The following is an 18,994-nucleotide window of genomic DNA, read 5'->3' as shown; positions in this document are numbered from 1 at the left end:
GTGATCGAATTAATGTTTCAAACGCATTTTACCTTACTATCGAATAATTTTTTGTTTAATAAGACCACAATATTAATATTTGTAGGAGGAAGCTGTTTGTTACACTAGAATTCTTTTACATTTCTTCGTCGCCACATTAAGTTAAAGAGATGTTAGCTAGGTTTGAACAAGAGTTTGTTCATTCAATGCAACATTTTACAATGGTATCCCAACATCACTATGATTATTGCAAGATTTATGTCGCACTCTGTATTGTAATTCGTGTCACAGTTGGTGTCACAGTTGGTGTCACAATTTGACTGCAGAATGCGACGCCTAATCTGGCATGGAACTTGGCGCTAATGTACGCTAATATTCTAAGCTCTCTTTTCTATCTATAAACATCATTGATCGTCGTATGTGATTTAATTCTTTGGACTACCTATATAAGCATTTACATCTCCTCTCGCCTTTTCCCTATCCTCTTTTCTAGACTATTGTACTATCTGACTCTACTCGCTAGCTCTTCTTTTGTTCCCTTTTATGAAATTATACTGCCTACAGTGTAGTATATCCTCACTGCGTAACGCTATTTGCTTGTCTTAAAGTATTTGCTTTCCAAGATGGCCAGTAACGTTGATTTTAATAACAATATGTAAGTGTTATTTCTTAGTCTTTGGGTTAGGCTTAGCAAGCGCTATTGATGCCAGTGGTACATGATACCATTTGGATTTTGATATTTATTACATATAAAGTACAAACTTTTAGGCTGACGTCAGGGGCCAACTTCTCTTCAAACTGATGAAATATTATTTCCTCCTAATTAAGGCTAATACAAGTTTATTCTAGCCACAACAATATCTCTTCCGCAGAAACTTTATGCTGCACCCAAGCCACCATCTCCCTCATCCCTGAGGATGCCGATTTCACCGTCAGCCGCTTTCTCACTTACCAAAACCAACATCTGCCTCCCGGTCTAAGGCAAGTGCCAAGCAAGGCTGAAGTAGAATTAAAAATGGTTATCCAGCTACGAGAATTTGATGAGAAATTTAATAATGCCTCTGCACCCAGCTGAGCGCATGCAAGATATTAATATAGTGTTATTCTATCCTTGATTTTATAGTGTGTTAAATAAACTAGTGTATATATATATATATTACGCTGTTACAGTCTTCAACGCATGGGAGCTTAATAAAAGGTTGTAGAAATACGCGGGAACAATAATCTAGACTGACTGTGGAAAACTTTTATATATTATAAAATGAAGGTCGGTCAATGCAAAAGCGTCGGTGAGTTCCACAACGACCGAGTGTTTTAATTTAAGAAGACGATGGCGTTTAAATTAGAAGATTTTGAACTTGCGCTGAACCCGATAACTGCACGGTCTAGAAGCTACGGAGATGGCTACAGATGGCAAGAGACGAGCTTAGTGAAATGATTTATAGTGTCTATTTAGGATTGTCATGTCCACGTTACTGAGAAGAACGATGTGTGTGCGACATGGCGAGTAGATACAAAACGAATGGTCAATGTCAAAGAAAGGCACGGAGGCGATTAGCCCCGGAGTCAGTCACAGTGCTCATGGCAGACGAAGAAGTCTGAGTAGTGGTCTTGGAGTGGGAGGTTGTGATACTACTAGCGCTAGAAGTAGCCTTAGTAGTAACAGGCTCGAAAACATTGATATGTTTCTCGCCACCACAGATCTCGTCCTTGTCGCCGCTGCAGGGCTTGTCGCACTTGTCCTGATCGCTAGTCGACTCTCCGCCGATGAAGCTGCTGCACCAGCATTGTTTGCCCGCCTTGACACCGGCGTAGAGGACAGTGTTGTTGACGGACGCCTTCCAACACGAGTCCTCGCAGCCGGCAATATTCCGGGATGAGTCACCTCCCTCGTTGCTCACCATGTGCTCCAGGACTGGAAAGTCGGAATCATCGTCTGGGTAGCAACCCCGGGCCGTCCAGGAGGAGGGGGAGGGCACATGTGAGCTGGAACTGCTGGTGGTAGTGGAAGAGGCCGGAGTGGTTGTGGTGCTGGCACCTGGAGGGGGATCACGGTCACTGGTGGACACACAGTAGGACAGGGGGAAACGCCAGGGCTCGCAGTCGACGTCGAGAGACGGGTTCCATTCGTGAAACTCTTCTGGGGTGATGCCGAACATGTCCCTGACGTGTTTGCAAGAAGTGCTGTCATCACCATTGTTCCACCAGTCGATACAGCTCTTGACGGTTTTGGGGTCGAAAGAGTAGGCCGGCTTCGGGGCAGCGGCACAAAGACGAGCCAAGACCAACGTTACCAGGACGCCGCCCGAGAGGTGGCTGGAGGCAGAGATTGGCCTCATGGCGACGATTGTTTCCGCTCTTGCTCTCTCTTTCTTTCCCTGATGAGATGAGACGTTTAAGAAGAGAGTAATCAAGGGCCATGAAAAAAAGGGTGAGAGATATGGGAAGACCCGCGTAAGTTCAGGTTGTGATATCGATGAGGGTAAAGAGGCCAGGCCAGCTACCAGGAGGAAAGGCAGCGTGACTACCGACTCTGTGCGGCGCGGGGTTAAGTACCTATTCAAATCCGTCGCGTGGTGGAGATGCACCACGTTGCACGGAGCTGGGAGAGGAGAGATTGGAACGCCCAAAAAAGACGTTGGTCTGTTGACGTAGCATTGGCAGAATCTCACTGGCCGTGAGGCAGTGCATCTCGGAAGAGTCCGGTGTACGTAACTGTGCCGTGGAGAAGTAGAGGTCCTCCTCTTGGCAGGTACTTGAGCTCGTCGTACATCACTAGTGGCCGCCATTAGTGCTCGGGAGCCGCGCGGTTGGCGCGCTTTTTTAACCATAAATTATAAGCTTGGCCAGAGACAGGGCTAAGGATTCATCATGGAATGCACAGTATGAGACAGTGCAACGGATATCCGCGGAGATGATTGGTGGCCTTGGCAGCGGAGCTGAACAACGGAAGTCTGCCGATCAGACCTACATCTCTGAAGTCTCACTCACACAATGCAATACTTACAACATACCTCAGTAGCAGTGATTGAAAGACACTGCCCTCTGTACCTACTCCGTACATGTACATACGTACACATTCATCTTCAGGGCTCGACAAGTAGAGCCTCACGCCACCTGAAATTCTCATCGGCCGGGCGGGTCTGCCTTTAATTAGGTATACTTGGTGTCGGATATCATCCCCATTAGGACATTCCCAAGGCATTTCCATTTTCCATCCTCGCATTCATCGCCGGCGTTTTCTGTCTGCACAAAAGATCCTCGGGCCCCCCTACCAACAGACTGGGCGTTCTCCTCTCCTGCGTTCTTCCTGCAATCTCTCCACATGTCCTTCGCCAGCCTTCCCTCCGAGCTCCGCTCCTACATCTGGAGCTTGGCTGTGGCGCCCCGCCGCATCACAAAGGTCCGCGTGAAGAAGAGCGAGGGCAGCTTCAGCAAGAAGCAGCGCCTGCGAGGCAAGGATATTCTCTACGAGACCACGTCAACGCCGCCCCCGGCACTCATGCATGTATGCCACGAGTCTCGTCAGCAAGCGCCTTACCAGCGCGCATTCACCGCTGGCACCGAGCCGCGCTGGACGTGGGTCAACTTTGAGCTTGACATTTTCTGCGTCTCGAACCTCTACGCCATTGAGGACATTGTCTCCTCCTCCTACTGATCTGAGGTGCAACGGCTTGAGATTCGGACTGATGACCACCTTGACTGGTATGAGTCGGCCACCACTTATAATGGGTTGTCCACTCTCTGTAAATTAGAGAGCCTCAGGGAAATTCAGGTGGTGTTAGAGCCTGGTGATATAATGTGGGGAGATGTGTTTACGGACCGGAGCTTTGGATGCTGTCCTGAAGATAATATTATGTTCCTTGACGAGGGGTCTGGGCTTGTACTCACTGGCTCTCAGCTAAAGATGGTGGGCGATTGGCGGACGGTGTTCTCGTTTGATTGCGAGGGAAACCCACCCGACCCAGATAGTCTTTCGGATGAGATTAGTTATGCCCTTGATGATTTTTGGCATATGACCTTGGCACAAATGCACGAGTTGGATTGGAAAAGTGCGAGGAGACGGGTCCGCGCAATTGCTGTGGTAGTTGCAGCTACTTCTGCGATGATGCCAGAAACAAAGACTGCGATGACTCTAAAGACTGTACAAGCGGCCGTGGTGCATTCAAGATTACTTGTCCGACAGAGTTCAAGGACGGCGAGGTTGGAAATTGGCTTATCGAAGACGCGGCTCCAAACACCACGTTCAAGCTCGAGAATGAAGATAGTTTCTACAAAGCTATCTACGATGACTACGGGATTGAAAAGGATTGGATAGAGTTTGGCAATACCCACGTCTACTTGAAGAACGGTTGCCAATACTCCGATGACATTAACAAGTGTGTATGGGAAATGATAATTGATATTGAAACTACCCTCAGGCCAACGACGACGTCAAGGTTTCTAACCCCAAGGATATTATTGGAGACACGGACGACAAGTCAAGAGATTTGCTGTCAAGACTTAATGTCTTGATTACCATGGCCGACTACGACGGGCTCGAGGACCCGGCTGATCTGGTCGACGCAGCGATGCTCCCTGCCCTGAGCATAAACTCAGCCGTCAGCAGCATGGGCGAGGATACCAAACAGGCTGAGGAGATCAAGAAGGCTGAACGCCAGGAAATGATCCTCTCATTTATCACTGGCGTCCTCTTCTTCATCCCATTTGTCGGCTCGGCCGCCGGTGCGGCTGGCCTGACTACTGTCCGCACCATCCTCGGCATGCTTGGCCCGGCGACCGACGCCGGCCTACTGACGTGGGGCCCCGGTAACGCCTTCGCTACTATCTTTTCGACTCTGGCCACTGCGGGTATAGGCGCTGGCGGCTGGGGCAAGGCGGCCAGGGTGAAGCGCGGCATGTCGTCTAAGGATATTGACGCCCTGGGCAGTATCAAGGACAGGGTCAATCAGTTTGAGGGTGTGAAGGTCACATCTTGTAAGACCTGAACCCTGTTAGCGGTGATCTTGGGTGATGAGAGAGAACGGTGGACCGCCCGCTTTTGAATAGCGAATTTTGCTGCTAGAAATGCAATTTGTGTGCCATCTGCCGAAGTCTACATTTTCGATAATGTTGTAAATATAGTATTAATCTGCTTATACTCGTTCTACAACAGAAGAAGGGAGTGTTTATAGTGCTAAAATTTCCTGTACCATTTCCTTATTAGCATATTAACTCCAAGAGATATAAGCCGGAATCTAGATAGGGGACTTACTATCCAAGGCAGTTTACCACGGTATTATGGCTGTAGCTTGGCGATTGTTATTAAATCTGGTATGGAATCTGGCCTGGCAAAGTACACGATAATATAAGAAAATGGGGCATGATAGACCATGGGGACCGAGACCGGGGGTGGAGGCAGAGCGTGCCGATGACGATGTCCGGCCCGGCAACAAACATCAAGTGATTTTGAAGCTGATCGGCCACCTTCGTCAACAGCCCAGACAGGGAGCCAAACTAGCATGCGTTTAGCCTTTTATATATTGAGTATTTTATCTCACGAGAGATAATAAGAGTCGGGGATTGAAGGCAGATTGTTGATGTTTGTTGCCAGGCCGGACTTCGTCATCGGCACGCTCTGCCTCCACCCCCACTTCCTACCTACTAAGGTATTATCTCTTGTGCAACTTTGTAGCTGATCGCCTGGCGTCTGGCTCAACCTACCCGATCTAGCGTCCGATGCCTTACCGTCTAGCGTGACTCTAGCGCTACTACTCTCGTGCATTGATGTTTTAGCGTCGGATTTTTATAACCTGGAATTTAGCGTCCTCGCTCCCTGACCGTCGTATCGTCGTCCGGCCTGGCCGGGCCGAAATCTGGCACAGTCCTTAGCATTAGAGGTACACGTCAATATGTCTCGGTAGCTACCTACCCAATAGTTTGGAAAACGGTAAAATGTCGACGGAGGCGATGTTTAGTAGAAAGGAATATGTAAAGCCTGGCCGAATAAAAGGCGAAATCGATATCAGGAGAACAAACGTTTGTCCATCCTCTGTTCTTAGTCTAGTATATATATTTCAATATCTTGCATCTGTTCTACCCGCCCTCTTCTCTGTGCATATGTTAGTGAGAGCATGAAACGACCTTTCCCAGTTAGAGTTGCATGTAGACTTTCTTGATCTCAGGAGCACATCCGAGCCACTCAGCCTCTTCCGTGTAACATTCTACCATCATTGTGGGTGCGGGTACATGTCGGGTTCACAGTTTGTGTCCCATCATTCATGCACGGCGCCTGTACCTGAAAGCAGAAAGCAGGCTATTGTATGCACCATAGGAATCTTCAATGGTCTGCAAGCGCGAGTACATGCCAGTTTCACAATTTGTGTTCCATCATTCATGCACGGTGCCTGTACCTGAAGGGAGAAGGAGAAAGCAGCCTAGTGTACTCTGTATGCACCAAGGAAATCTCCAATGCATGGAACCCAATAAAGCATGCTGCGGTGTCCGTCGTGAATAAGCCTAGAGGCAGAAAAGTAGCAGGAAAGCGGTAGCAGGAAAGCGGTAGCATCAATGGGGGGCTAGTACATTTGTGGCACCATAGCGCCGGCCGTAGGTCGTATCATCATCGGCATTAGATAAAATCGCAGAAACGCTTAGCCGAGAAGCAAAACGTAGGATGCAGTGCAGGGAGATGGTAAAAATTCGTGTATCGTTTTCGTCACACGTAGACTGGTATAAATATTTGTCTTTCCCTCTTAAAGCCTCCGTCTTCTTCTCTAGGCTCTCCTACAAAGTACCTACTAGGTAAATACAATCAGCACCCATCTAGTCTCTTATCTGCTAGGTATATAGCCGAAATAGCACACATTCATCTTGGATATTTCAACAACTAAGCACTGAAAGTGCTTTATCGCCCAAGACAAAAAGAAAAGAAGAAAGGAGCTCTTAGGTAAAAGCTCAGACCCATTGCTCACTGCTCAATCAAGGGGCCCTCCCTGTCTATTCAGAGAGCTGACTTGCTGCCAAAGTGACAGTATCGAGCCTTTTAATCCATCTTTTTCTGTCCTTGCACAGTGAACGTCACCGTCACCGCAGCATACATAACGCCCCGAGAACTGCCAGAGAAGTTTTTAAAAGAGCTAGACAACAACTCTTTCTCTCAATTTAACCTGATATCAGTCTCGCGGCTCAGCTCATACTTTTACTTCCAGTCTTCTATCCCCTGTTCGTTTTATCGCCCACAGCTTGGGGCATCCACGTCCCCTGACCTTTGTTCGCTCGTCTTGAATTCGTTTACCAAAATGACTGGTAACACTAACCGTAACTGCAATATGTAAGTGCCATCTATTAGTAATGTTTTTTTTTCTTTCATCTTTTTGTGGCAATTATGAATATCTTGTATCCTCATATTTGTTATATAATTTCAACAGGCCTTTCCTTTGGCTAGCAGAATACTCAAGCCTTGTCATTGAATCGAGCTAACCTGTGTATATTTATCCCAGCCACAATGGCGCCTCTTCTTCAGCCACCGCACTCATCTCAGAAGATCCAGGCTTTTGCATCTGCCTCTTTCTCGCTGACCAAGACCAACGCCCGCCGCCCGGTATGAAACCAGCACCAAGCGAAGCCGAAGCCGAAGAGAAGATGTCAGTACTGCTGCGCGATCTTGATGGGAAATTTCCGTCGCCCGGCATGGGGCAAGCATCTAGCAAAGCCGAAGCAGAAGCGAAGATGCCAGTGCTGTTGCGCACGCTTGGTGCGCAATTTGGCAATTCTCCTGCCAGTCACAAAGCGACACACAACTGAGCATGTGTGAGAATTCGCATCGTGTCGTTCTGCCAAATATAAGGGCAAAAGTAAATTGACGTAATATATATGCAATAGTTATATATATGTATATTATAAATAAAATATACTCCGCTACTTCATGTCTTTTGTTTATTCCGGCTTATCGATGCCATGCAATCAGCCCCAAGCCGCCTCGTGCAAGCCTGCCGAGTTTCCTAAAAGGGCAATCGAAGCTAAAAACGGCTCCAGAGACGGACCCGGAGCGTAGCGTGCGCGACCCACCACAGATCTGGCATCCTTGACTGGCTCAACCTTCTACTGTGGCGCTGTTGAAGGCAACTAACCGGGGCTGGAAATGCCCAACCGTTTCCTTTGGGCACCATCATCGTCGCCAGCGCATGCTAAACGGAGGTGGGTGAGCCAGCTGTAACCTCCGCACCGCGGAATACTAATCCGAGGCAGGGCGCCCTGGAACCCATTTGCCGTCCACGTGAGGCCAGCGTAACAGCTCTCCGCCGCGATGATTGCCCCGATATCTTGGCCTCTGCAATAAGCGAAAGCGATGCCTCTCAATCTCCATTCCCGCAGATTGGTATCTAGAACTAAACCTCACATATGGTGGATGTTAGACGAGGAGTGGCGCGCCATTCACCTAGGTCCTGTGAATGAGTAGGTGAATAATCTACAACCTCGTCATATTTATTTGCTTATTTTGTTTTCATAACAGGAGGAGTACCATTGTAGCGCCGAGAAAGTTTTAATATTTCTCTATTAGGATGTCCAGTCTAAGGAGACGTTGGAATCTGAATGGCATCCCATTGACTACATGTAATCCGCAGTGACATGAGAGCGGCATGTCGATTGCTAAAAAAAATCTGGCTCGGAGTCTCGCGCAGACATCGGCCGAGCGCAAGAAGAGCGCCTCCATCAACGCCCTCTACACTCGCACCCTGCGTAATGGCGACTGGGCCCATGAGCAGGAACAAAATCGCCCTGCAGGTGGTTGAATACGACCAAGGATGGTAATGGTAAATCCAGATTCGGAGCAAGCCACCAGCCGCCTCGGAACGCCACGAACGCCACGACCGCCACGACCGAATCGATCCCCAGCCAAAAGGATTTTTGCATGTATGTTGGAGGGGCTAGCGTGCAGTTTCTCAGCTTGCCCACCATATGTGCAGTGTGGCGCTTTAGCTGGGTAGATACCCCCTCATTTCTCCAATCAAAGCACTCCGCTGCTCACCACAAATGGACTGGCACACGAATATGATGAAGTAGAAGTCGATGGATTGCATATCTGAGCGTAGTGATGCCTAGTTGAGAAGTAAAGCAGAAAACAGCATTGAGAGAACAAAAACCTAGGTGCCTTTTTGTTCTTGGGACGACCTATTTAAAACATTTACAATTCCCTCTGTTCTCCTGTCTGTTTTCCCCAACCCTTATCCCATACCAACTGACGGCAGTCACCCGCTTATCCCTTATTCTCTTGTCTGCTATATACTGCCCATAGCTTTATCTATCCGTGCACCCTCACCTTTATTCGCTTATATTAGAATCTCTGCTTTTTAAAATGGCCAGTACCGCTAATTTTAACAACAATACGTAAGCGCTGTCTCTTGGTAGTTTATTTCCCACCTTTTTGGATTAGGGTTAGAAAGCGTTGTCAATGCGGCCAGCACAAAGAATACATGTACCACCTACGTTTTTATATTTGTTATCTAGGTACCTAGGCACATATTCAGGTACAAACATTCACGCCAAGATTAGAGATCAACCTGTCTTCTCATTGATCAACCACCAATTCTCTCTTACAATAAAATATTGAAATCTGTGTCGCTCTTTTCAAAATACGCCTACACATTGCTGCCAAATATAACCTCTTGGCCCATGCTAACCCAGGTATATCCTAGTCACAACGGCGCCTCTTCCGCAGCTACTTTGGGCTGCACTCAAGCTACCATTTCACTCGTCCCTGCGGATCCCACTTTCATTGTTGGTCGCTTTCTTTCCGACCAAGACCAACATCCGCCACTCGGTTTCAAGCAAGCACCAAGCGAGGCTGAAGCAGAGTCGAAAATACTTGTCCAGCTGCGCGCGTTCGATGAGAAATTTCGCAATGCCTCTGCACGCAATTAGTGCATGCACGATATTCACAGAGTGTCATTCTGCCCTTTATCTGGCAGTGCGTTAAATGGATTGGCGCAATATATGTATACCTATATGTATTACATTGTTATATAGATATCCATTGGGTACAAAATACAATCCGAGGTTTTATCAATACTTCTTTTTATTACCGCATATTAGTGCCACAGGCTGCCTAAAAACCCGCTGAACAAGGCAGCCAAAAAAAAATCCTAAAAGGGTAGTAGGTAGCCTAGTCGAAACTAGGGACGGCTCCGGAGATGGATCTAGAGCTCAGCCAAAGCGCATACGGTCAAGTGGCTTAACTTTCCATGGGTAGTGACACTTTGAAGCCGACTGAAGGGGGCGCTGGCATTGCCTAAGTGCCTCTTTCGGTCACTACTACATGTATGATTAATGCTGCAAGTGGGACTAAGACTCGCTAGCGCAAACTGAGCGAGCAACGACAGATTATAGCGAACCGCTTTATTTGATATGGATGTTGGGAGCATTCTCGCATCCTGCTTAGCGTCGTACCACGACCACTGCCTTGCTAATCCCACATTTTTTGCCAAGTAAGCACTGGCGGCTGGCAAAAGTAAACTTGAGTAGAGCCCATTTCCCGAAACCTGCCCTGCAGCTAGCTTGTGATGGTGAGTTTCACGGCGTGCTGCCTACATGTCAAACTTCGATTTCTGCGTAACACAATATGTAATCTATTTCCCCAATTTTTCATTTCTGTTAATTACGATGAATGAATATGAGTATTCTGTAAACCAGTCTGGCTTAAGAAATAGGACAATCTGTTAGTAGGGTGGTGCAGCTACTACCTAGCTCAGTATATGCTATGCTGTAGGGATTTGCTATGTATGTGTCAATACCTTTCATTCAATCCCAGTGTCTTTTAATTCTTTTTGCTCATGTTTTTTTTTTCGTCCGTCATGAAACTCGTGCGCAAGAGAAAAAGGTAATAAAAATCCCATGCTTCCAGCTGCAACTCCCGCAATACGGAATACGAATACGAGCCAGGGCCTATCAGGGCCCATTGGCCGTCCACATGGGGGGGTTGAAGCACAAATTCCCCACAGCGATGGTGATGCCTTGCCCTCAGCAGTGAGCAGATAGCGGTGCACTTCAATCTCCGTTTCCCACAGATTGGTATCTGAAGCTGAGCCTTATTCATCTGCTCTTCTCGAATGCCCGACCGGCTTATTGCTGGATGGTTTGCCGGCGAGATGGGGTGACCAATGAGCATTTCTCCGATGGACTGTTCTCTCCGTATGGCATAGACTGCTGACAATGGTGTAAAATAGAGCCTCCGCCAATTCTTATGCTGCCATATACAAGGGCACATACGGAGAATTACTACACATCATATTTTCTTCCTTTCTCTATTTCTCATCAGATAAAGACGTCCTGGTAACTGGCCCTATGCTGGTTGTCACGGCTTTTCTGTTTCCATACCAGAAACTCCGCAGGACGCAATGGCCGTCACAGAAGCAAACCCCAGGGCTTCACAATGATTGGTCTGCAGGACGAGGCCTTTTCTCTCTGCCCCTGCTCTTTAATCTCTTTAGTACGTCACGTTCTATAGCAGACAGCGTTCCGGACTGTCAAACCCCGCTTTCGATGGACCCTTCGGTTCTCGTGTACGGCGCCGCTAGCTCCGCTCACGGCCGGATTTAGTGGAGATGGTGCCATCCGTCCTTTTATTACTTGCCCGGGGGAGTTGCAGTGGCTGTGGGAAAAGCGCTCTACCTTGTGTTCTCTTATTCACACATAAATACCGGGCCATCTCCACCTTTTTGTTTCCCATTGAGGCTGCTCCATGTTGCTTTTCAGCTATATTTTGGTGAATGTGGCCGAGCCTAGATCCTTATCCGTCTAAGCCGTCAGCCAGACTTCGGCCTTCCTTCCGCCATGGTTACTTCATCTACAGGTGCGATTTGCGGTGATGGCATTGCGTAAGTACATTCGGAATAAAAGAAATTCCATTCCATTTCTCTCGCTTTTTTACTCCCTGTTCCACTACGCCGTGCACTCTCACCGTGGCATTCTTATGTGCGCTTCCTGTTTCTGGTGCCCACGTATCCCCGTAAAGTCCCCGCTAGTACTGAATCAGTCTGTCGTACAGAGCCAACGAAGCTCGAGCTGCAACTGGCAAGGGTGCACAAGCCGTTGCCGGTCCCTGCGTTCCCAACGATCTTAGCTATAATCTCAATCGTTTTCTTGACAAAAGCCAAGAGACAGCACACGGCTATAAGCGCCCGCCACTGGGGTTTGAGAAGATGCAGTGCGACGCTGAAGCAGAGATTGAAGCGGAAACCCGCATACGCCAAGAGTTGCGCGCCTTCGATGACCAGTTTCTTGGTAAAAGTTCGGCTGGTAAATAGGGTGCATTGATGATTAGAACGTTTCTTGATGAGAGTTCGCGTGAAATGCAAGTTTATGCAAGTTATAATGTCTCCAGGGGTGCCAGCTGAAGATGGTAATCTATTTAGTCCTGGCTGGGTCAAAGAATATAGCTATAGATTGAGATATTGCACTTAGACGGATAGAAAATCCTACAAAGATAGATTCATTTGTTAAAGATAAATGCGATAGATGCGATAGATGCGATAGCGTATTGAAAATTGAGATATCTAAACTACATGGAACTTGTGTCTGCTTTAGAGCTTTAGCCCGTTTAAAAATTCGATGATAGCGTCCGCCATTTGCTGTAATCCAGGCTCTTCGAGGGGATAGTGACCCGCCTTTTCAAGCTCCACAGTTTTCACAGATACCTTGGTAATGCGAGAAAGGAATAGTTCGCTCAGCTCCAAAGGTGTCCATCGGTCCAGTGAAGGCTGGGTTAAGAGCACGGGGCACACGTCAAAGGCTTCTGGTTCCATCGCCGGTTTGTATTGAGAGTAAGTTGCCAAGAAATGCATTGAGGCTGCTGACCCTGCTGAAGTGCTGTCGCTCATAAAAACCCGTAAGGCGTCTTCATTATTTACCAATGTCGACATTTTGCTTGCGAGCGACATGGGTATCTTCATGCGCGCAAACCATGTTGCGTTGGCAGCGCGAGTGAGGGGCAGTCCAATACGGCCCATGAGAATGTTTCTCGCGGTAGTGTCAGCAACTTTCTGAATGCGCTGGTCAAGAAAAGTCATGCCGACGATGCCCTTGACCTTCTGGTTGAGAGCGGCAGAATGGTAGGTCAACATTCCACCAGCACTTAGACCGTAGAGCGCAATGGGTCGCGGGTCTGATTCCAGTTCGTGGTCGATGAAATCGCTCGATAGTTGAACCCAATCATCGTACGACCAAACCTGGCCATCAAGGGCCTCTGTACAGCCGTAGCCAGGCATGTCGATAGCTACAAGCTCGAAGCCGGCCTTGTGCAGAGGCACACCGAGTATCATCGACATTTGGCGCCCATTGGTTCCAACACCGTGGTGTAGTATCAACCGAATCTTGGCTGCTGGGTTACGCCATCGATCCAGGTGTAGTTTGTATCCCTTATGCTCCCACCATTCTTCCACAGGGCAATGCTCGTCCGTGAAGTGAAGACGGTCGGGAAGAAATTTCTGAATGTCACGCCAGACCGTTTGTGAAGCATAACCATCGGAAGGGAGGCTGTGAGATCTTGTGAAAGGCATTTTTCTTTCGTAGGCAAGGGTGTAGAAAGGGTATCTGGCTTGCTGATTTTAGATTATAGGCGGGAAATGTCAAAGAGAGAGTAAAGTCTCGGGATTTTTGAAGTTATAAAGGAAGTAGGAATGAAAGAGAGTGATTGCTCAGATATATAAACACGAATGGCGTGTATGGGCTATCAAACAAGTATTATTGGATATCAGCTAAAGGTAAAATAGTTTGAATTTATTATCATTGAAGTTTTTAATTCTTTCGTCATTCTTATATCTCCCTCCCGCCATACGTACGATACCCAGAGTCTTGTCACATGGTGGTGAACTCTAATTGATCCCTAAGGCATGGAACTCCCAACCCCGCGGGGTTGAGAGCGGGGTTGGGAAAACCCGCGGTTTTCAAACCACCGGCTCCCGCGGGTTTTCGGCGCTTCCTCGTCGTTAGGCTTGTCTCGTAAGATTACCGGCTTGTGATGCCAGAATCCTGCTCTAACAGACCAAATGTAGCGGAGTTGACTTCGATTCGGATGAAGCGATGGATTCTAGCGCCTTCCACCAATCAACAACAGAGTCACTGACTCCAGCCCCATATGGACGTGCATGCGTGGCTTGTTCCCGGGCCAAGTGCAAATGTTTCCTTCGGTCTGATGGTTCCGGATGTGAGAGGTGAGAGTACATTGCCATTTCCGACCTACTTTGCCAGGGTCATAACTGTTAATTGATGGAACACCCAGGTGCCATCGTCTTGCCAAGGCTTGTGAACAGCCGGTCTCTATACGTAAGCGCAGAGCTCGAAAGGCTTCCTCTCGGTCAGTGCAGTCGCCGCCGCCTCATAATATACTGGAAGAGAAGCTGGACAATGTGATATCCCTTGTGCGCTCCCGAACGCCTGCCAAACCGCCTGTCGAACAAACCCTTGAAGTTAGATCTGACAATGACGACACTCCATCAACAATGAGATCGCTAGATGATCCTATTCTTCCTTCGATTGCACGTGGCCCAGAGGTCGTTATTGACACGACTGAAAGCGTCGTTCATCTATTTCGGCCAGCCGAGGCTCCAAATGACCCATTAGCGATGACATTTAGTCCTCCATCACCAATTGCGGGTGATATACCTATTGACATTGTCACGGATCGAGAGGCTGAGGAGCAATTAGCGACATTTCGCCGTGCTTTTATTCCCATGTTTCCATTCATTCACATTCCAGCCACAACATCTGCTTCCGATTTACGTAAAGAGAAACCCTTCGTGTGGCTTGTCATCATGGCGTTGACCACGAAGATTGTTTCGAAGCAGTTCGACCTTGCAGACCACATTTGGAAAATAATATCCCGACGAGTAGTGTGTGAACATCATGCAAACTTGGATCTACTTCTCGGCATAATTTGCTTTTCCTCTTGGTATGAAATCGTTTATTGCACGGAAGCTTTTAAGTTAGGCACTGGAGACTAATTGGATCAGGTCGCATCACTGTAAAAAAGACAAGCCCTTCATGACCATGCTTACCCAGATGTCTGTGTCGATGGCTTTCGAACTTGACTTACACTGTGGAACATCACTACGTGGCAGGTCCAACCGTCTGACTGCCCACCAGACATCCGCAAAATCTGCTCGGACCATGGAGGAACGTCGCACATTCGCTGCATTATTTCATCTTACCTCTGCGTAAGTTTACAATATCATAGCAGCAAATTTAATATGAAATACCATCTAGCTAACGGAAACTAGTACGTGGGCAGGGTACAGGAAAACGTATCCGCTTGATTGGACAACGTATTTAGAGGATTGTGCCCGGGCTTTGAGCCAGGGTACTCAGACAAGCCTCGATATTATCCTGGCGACTCAAATAAGATGCCAATTAATTACAAATCGGATCACTTGTCTCGTAAACGAGAACACGGAAAGCGGAAGCGGAAACCCACCGTCGAGAATTCTATATTTAGCATTGCTCAGGGAGCTTGACGATATCAGGCAAAATTTACCTGAAAAGTTTGAATCAGAGAGTATAAAGCCCTTTCAACCCAATTAAATCCATGTTTGAATAAATTTAACAGAATTTCTTCAGGGGTTACATTGTCTTCTCTACTAAGCACAGAGCTAAAAATAAAGGAATTCTTCCTAAGGCGCAACGAAAATAACATTCAACATAATGGAACTAATATTCAAAGAATTCAAGACCTCGAGTCGGCTCTAACTGGAATTGAGCACCTATTAGCTGTGTTTGATGATCTGGCACTTCCTGACTGGGTTGGAATATCTGTTGACAGCTTCACCCAACTCACCCACTGCTTCGTGGTCCTTTTCAAGCTTAACACGCTCAATGAACCTGGGTGGGACCTGACCGAGACCAGGAAGCGCGCTGATGTGATTCAAATCCTTGATCAATATACTGAGAAAGCCAAACGCGCCTTGGAGATGGCTGGGATAGTGGATAATGACGGGCTGAACAGAGGACTCTTGAACAAGGCACCGCATTTTTTCAAGACAGTCAAGATGTTGATGTGGACAGAGATGACGAAAAACATGGCCCATTTAAACCTAGAGAAGGATTTCACTGAATCGTTTCCTATTTCAGCTGAGAATACTATGATTCCCGATGACTTTATTATGAATTTAGTCCAAGATTCGTGGCTCTCTGATTTAATGGAGGATTCGTGGGATTGTATGTATACTAGTATATAAGTAACTGAGCCCCGTGGATCAAATTGCTGGACAGTAAATTGCTGCTTCGCCGCCATGTAGTTCAGCTAAGTTCAACCCCTGAGGCTTTTCATCCGAGATTCTAGTCGTCTTCCATCTAAGGTGGCACCAGAGACAAAACTCGGTTGGCAAACACCGGCCAATCTCCAGGCTGCGCTTTAGAAAGACCAATCAGAGTCATAATAGTAGCTTTCTTCCTCAGTAGTTACATCCTCTTCCTCCTCCTCTTTTGAGTTTCCGCAAGAGGGATCATTGATAGGCCACTTGTCTAGACCTTTCTGCTGATTGTGCGAAATCGAAAACCGCATCTCAAATGCTTGTCAGACCATCTTCCGAGTTCTGTATCTGAATATTCTACGATGGGAGACCACGAATGTGGTGGCGTTGTAGGCCATATTTTGATCGTTAGCTCCTGACTCACGCAAGTCAAGGATAAAGATATAAAGGAGCCTAAAAGCGGAGTCTCGTGCCAGACTTTTCAATCCTCCAATCTTTCTTCTCTCTTCCGGATCCCAGTCCTCTTTTCCTTGTCTCAGATCCTTCATGATGTCACGCAGATTGCGTCCTGCCAGTACATCAATGGCGCGAGATTTGAGTGTTTCGCAGAGAGATTGGTAGTCGGAGAGACACATCGGCATTCGTCGAAAAAATTGCCGCAATCCAGCCTGAACTGCATAATCTATAATGTCAGAAAAAGGCATATTGCTATCAGTTGGTAACGAAGCTGTGATGCCGCCTGACGGCTGCTCAGAGCCTGCAATATCGTTCGTATCTCTCTTGATATGCCCCAGAGCGGGTATCGAGTCTAACGACTTCTTTTGTGAGGTATCGGCAGTCTTGCCACGAGCTTGTATAATGTCGTCACCTTCTCCCTGTTTCTTCACGTCCCAAAGCGAGTATAAGTCATCAGGTAGTGCTCGTTCTTGCCTGCCACTGGTAATTGTTAATTTTACTCCGCCATCGTACTTTACAGTCGCATTGCGACTACTGCTACGTCCCACCACCTCGCTTATTTTCTTGATCAGAAACACCAACTTCCGAAGAGCTGTTTGGTTGGCAGCTTCCCAGTCATGAATTTCCGGTTTAACGTTGCGCAGCTGAACATTGTTAAAAATGCGGCGTTGGTGGTAACCAATAACCAGGATCGGAGTCTGCGAGATCCAGAGTTGAGGAGTGACATCGGCCATGTCAAGTATCCGACTCGCAGCTCGAGTTTTAATCTCGAGGGTCGATGCCAAATCCACTGGCATGGTATTGGTTTTCACTACAGTTACCAGCTGCTTGCTGACAGGTTTGCTGGTTTTGGAGATGGAAACAGCTCCCAGAAGGTCCGACATGCTATCAATCACGTCCACTGCTTTTGCAATGCTATCTGAATTGGTTTTGCTGTCGATATAGCCATCGGTTTCGTGTCGTATGAGGCATTTCATGCCACCGAAGAGATAGTGAACTATCCTGTGATGTCCAGTACTTCCAGGGAGTCCTTTTGTGTACGCCTTCTCAAAATTATGGCCGAACCCTCTGAAGTCCTAGATAATGTCTTTCGACTTAATCTCCACGCGTGTAAATATTGCTGTCTTGCCACCAGCAATTTCAACTTGAATCTCGAAATTCTCAGTAGAGGACCCTTGAACGAAGCGCAAGAGTTTGCGGATATTATTTCTATCGGTAACTAGGTCTATATCTCCGAGTTCAAAATCAGGATTCTGGACCTGAAGGGCACGGAACAATGGCTCAAGAGGATAGTGGGGGCTGCGGGCCGCATTTTGGTCAATATATACCATCCCAGAATCAGGCGTGAGCATCGAAGGCACTGAGGGTGGTGACCAAAGAGGTGGAGCACCTTCAAACGTTAGAACTACTCATCAAGGCAGCGCAGAAGATATCCTACCTGGAACCGAGATAGTCGGTGAGGATTCCTCAAGCCAGTTGTATGAAGCGATATGCTGAAGCCCCGTAATTGTGGCATCGCATGGTAGAGGAGTATTCAGATCAGAGAGAGATATTTCGGCCAATACAGAAGCCATATTTAATTATTAATGGCAAACAGTGCAGCTATAGTTGTTAAAGAAGGGCAGATTTCGAAGACCGTAAATATGGCCTGGTTCACATTAAATAGCTACCTAGCAGCGCAACTTCCATAAATAATGCTTCCTGAAGGAAAATGCCTCTTAATAGCAAAAAGTCATGCCGAGCGGGGAAGGGTCAGTTGATGTCACTGGTGGCCTAACGGCTTGCAGCTTTTGAATTCGTTGGCTGACGATATATCACTAGGGGCGGCCTACTACATAGGTATTATATGTGGCTTACAGCAGCACTTAATTCCAAAGGCCTTGCTCGATAAATGTAGCGTATACATTATACATGAATGAAAATGATGCTGCGTGATGTATTACAAAATATAGCAGTTTGTTCATAAAGAGGAAGCTAATACGTATGCGCAGACAACATATGGAGTATAGTAGATGCAAGGTTTAAAATATGCAACTCTTACTCCTCTTTTGCATGGACAGGGCTGAATGTAACTAGTTATATAATAGATGTTAATAATAAATAAGGATGATAAAAAATTGATCTATATATTAATATAAATAAAACTCATAGCAGATAAATCCTATTACTTGACCTTCATAGTTGTCATAATATACAGCTCCTGGTTAGCGGCCCACTGAACACAGTCTGTTTCCACTTAGAAATATGGGCCAAGCTTACTCCGTACTCCGTGACGCAAGATTCCAGAGTAGCATCCAGATGCTTATTGACCACTTCGGCCTGAGTATCGACGTCGA

The 18,994-nt window shown here is 47.2% G+C and overlaps 9 protein-coding genes across 9 annotated transcripts; 6 read left to right on the top strand and 3 right to left on the bottom strand.

Moving 5' to 3' along the window:
• Positions 1-1,235: 1,235 nt before the first annotated feature.
• GGI43DRAFT_404468 (uncharacterized protein) lies at positions 1,236-2,359 on the bottom strand. The gene has a single exon (XM_083205933.1). It carries the CDS (start codon positions 2,316-2,318, stop codon positions 1,512-1,514), a length of 807 nt encoding a protein of 268 aa, XP_083060974.1. The 5' UTR covers positions 2,319-2,359; the 3' UTR covers positions 1,236-1,511.
• A 945-nt stretch (positions 2,360-3,304) lies between these two features.
• Positions 3,305-3,637, top strand: GGI43DRAFT_383618 (2EXR domain-containing protein; the record flags this gene model as incomplete). Its single annotated transcript, XM_083203410.1, has 1 exon — positions 3,305-3,637. One exon carries the CDS (start codon positions 3,305-3,307, stop codon positions 3,635-3,637), a length of 333 nt encoding a protein of 110 aa, XP_083060973.1.
• A 141-nt stretch (positions 3,638-3,778) lies between these two features.
• On the top strand, positions 3,779-4,967 carry GGI43DRAFT_383617 (uncharacterized protein; the record flags this gene model as incomplete). Its single annotated transcript, XM_083203409.1, has 3 exons — positions 3,779-4,017; positions 4,074-4,362; positions 4,401-4,967. The coding sequence occupies 3 exons, from the start codon at positions 3,779-3,781 to the stop codon at positions 4,965-4,967; spliced, it is 1,095 nt and encodes a 364-aa protein (XP_083060972.1).
• A 1,703-nt stretch (positions 4,968-6,670) lies between these two features.
• Positions 6,671-7,820, top strand: GGI43DRAFT_404465 (uncharacterized protein). Its single transcript, XM_083205932.1, has 3 exons — positions 6,671-6,907; positions 6,987-7,291; positions 7,461-7,820. The coding sequence occupies exons 2-3, from the start codon at positions 7,260-7,262 to the stop codon at positions 7,762-7,764; spliced, it is 336 nt and encodes a 111-aa protein (XP_083060971.1). The 5' UTR covers positions 6,671-6,907; positions 6,987-7,259; the 3' UTR covers positions 7,765-7,820.
• Positions 7,821-9,170: 1,350 nt separating this feature from the next.
• On the top strand, positions 9,171-10,029 carry GGI43DRAFT_404462 (uncharacterized protein). The gene is made up of 2 exons (XM_083205931.1): positions 9,171-9,348; positions 9,657-10,029. Exons 1-2 carry the CDS (start codon positions 9,317-9,319, stop codon positions 9,880-9,882), a joined length of 258 nt encoding a protein of 85 aa, XP_083060970.1. The 5' UTR covers positions 9,171-9,316; the 3' UTR covers positions 9,883-10,029.
• A 1,652-nt stretch (positions 10,030-11,681) lies between these two features.
• GGI43DRAFT_372562 (uncharacterized protein) lies at positions 11,682-12,452 on the top strand. The gene is made up of 2 exons (XM_083202572.1): positions 11,682-11,834; positions 12,005-12,452. Exons 1-2 carry the CDS (start codon positions 11,791-11,793, stop codon positions 12,261-12,263), a joined length of 303 nt encoding a protein of 100 aa, XP_083060969.1. The 5' UTR covers positions 11,682-11,790; the 3' UTR covers positions 12,264-12,452.
• GGI43DRAFT_404458 (Alpha/Beta hydrolase protein) lies at positions 11,823-13,783 on the bottom strand. The gene has a single exon (XM_083205930.1). It carries the CDS (start codon positions 13,512-13,514, stop codon positions 12,540-12,542), a length of 975 nt encoding a protein of 324 aa, XP_083060968.1. The 5' UTR covers positions 13,515-13,783; the 3' UTR covers positions 11,823-12,539.
• A 163-nt stretch (positions 13,784-13,946) lies between these two features.
• Positions 13,947-16,356, top strand: GGI43DRAFT_372564 (fungal specific transcription factor domain-containing protein). Its single transcript, XM_083202573.1, has 5 exons — positions 13,947-14,168; positions 14,237-14,905; positions 14,967-15,170; positions 15,234-15,508; positions 15,571-16,356. The coding sequence occupies exons 1-5, from the start codon at positions 14,038-14,040 to the stop codon at positions 16,185-16,187; spliced, it is 1,896 nt and encodes a 631-aa protein (XP_083060967.1). The 5' UTR covers positions 13,947-14,037; the 3' UTR covers positions 16,188-16,356.
• GGI43DRAFT_433967 (uncharacterized protein) lies at positions 15,767-18,232 on the bottom strand (the record flags this gene model as incomplete). The annotated part of the gene is made up of 4 exons (XM_083209828.1): positions 15,767-16,521; positions 16,564-17,734; positions 17,765-18,048; positions 18,097-18,232. 4 exons carry the CDS (start codon positions 18,230-18,232, stop codon positions 16,364-16,366), a joined length of 1,749 nt encoding a protein of 582 aa, XP_083060966.1. The 3' UTR covers positions 15,767-16,363.
• Positions 18,233-18,994: the final 762 nt, after the last annotated feature.

Source organism: Trichoderma evansii, assembly GCF_050947405.1.
Source record: "Trichoderma evansii strain SZMC 28006 chromosome Unknown GGI43scaffold_9, whole genome shotgun sequence".
Lineage (NCBI taxonomy): Eukaryota > Fungi > Ascomycota > Sordariomycetes > Hypocreales > Hypocreaceae > Trichoderma > Trichoderma evansii.
The sequence above is the reverse complement of the archived record's forward strand: the minus strand, read 5'-3'. Positions and strand labels throughout refer to the sequence as shown.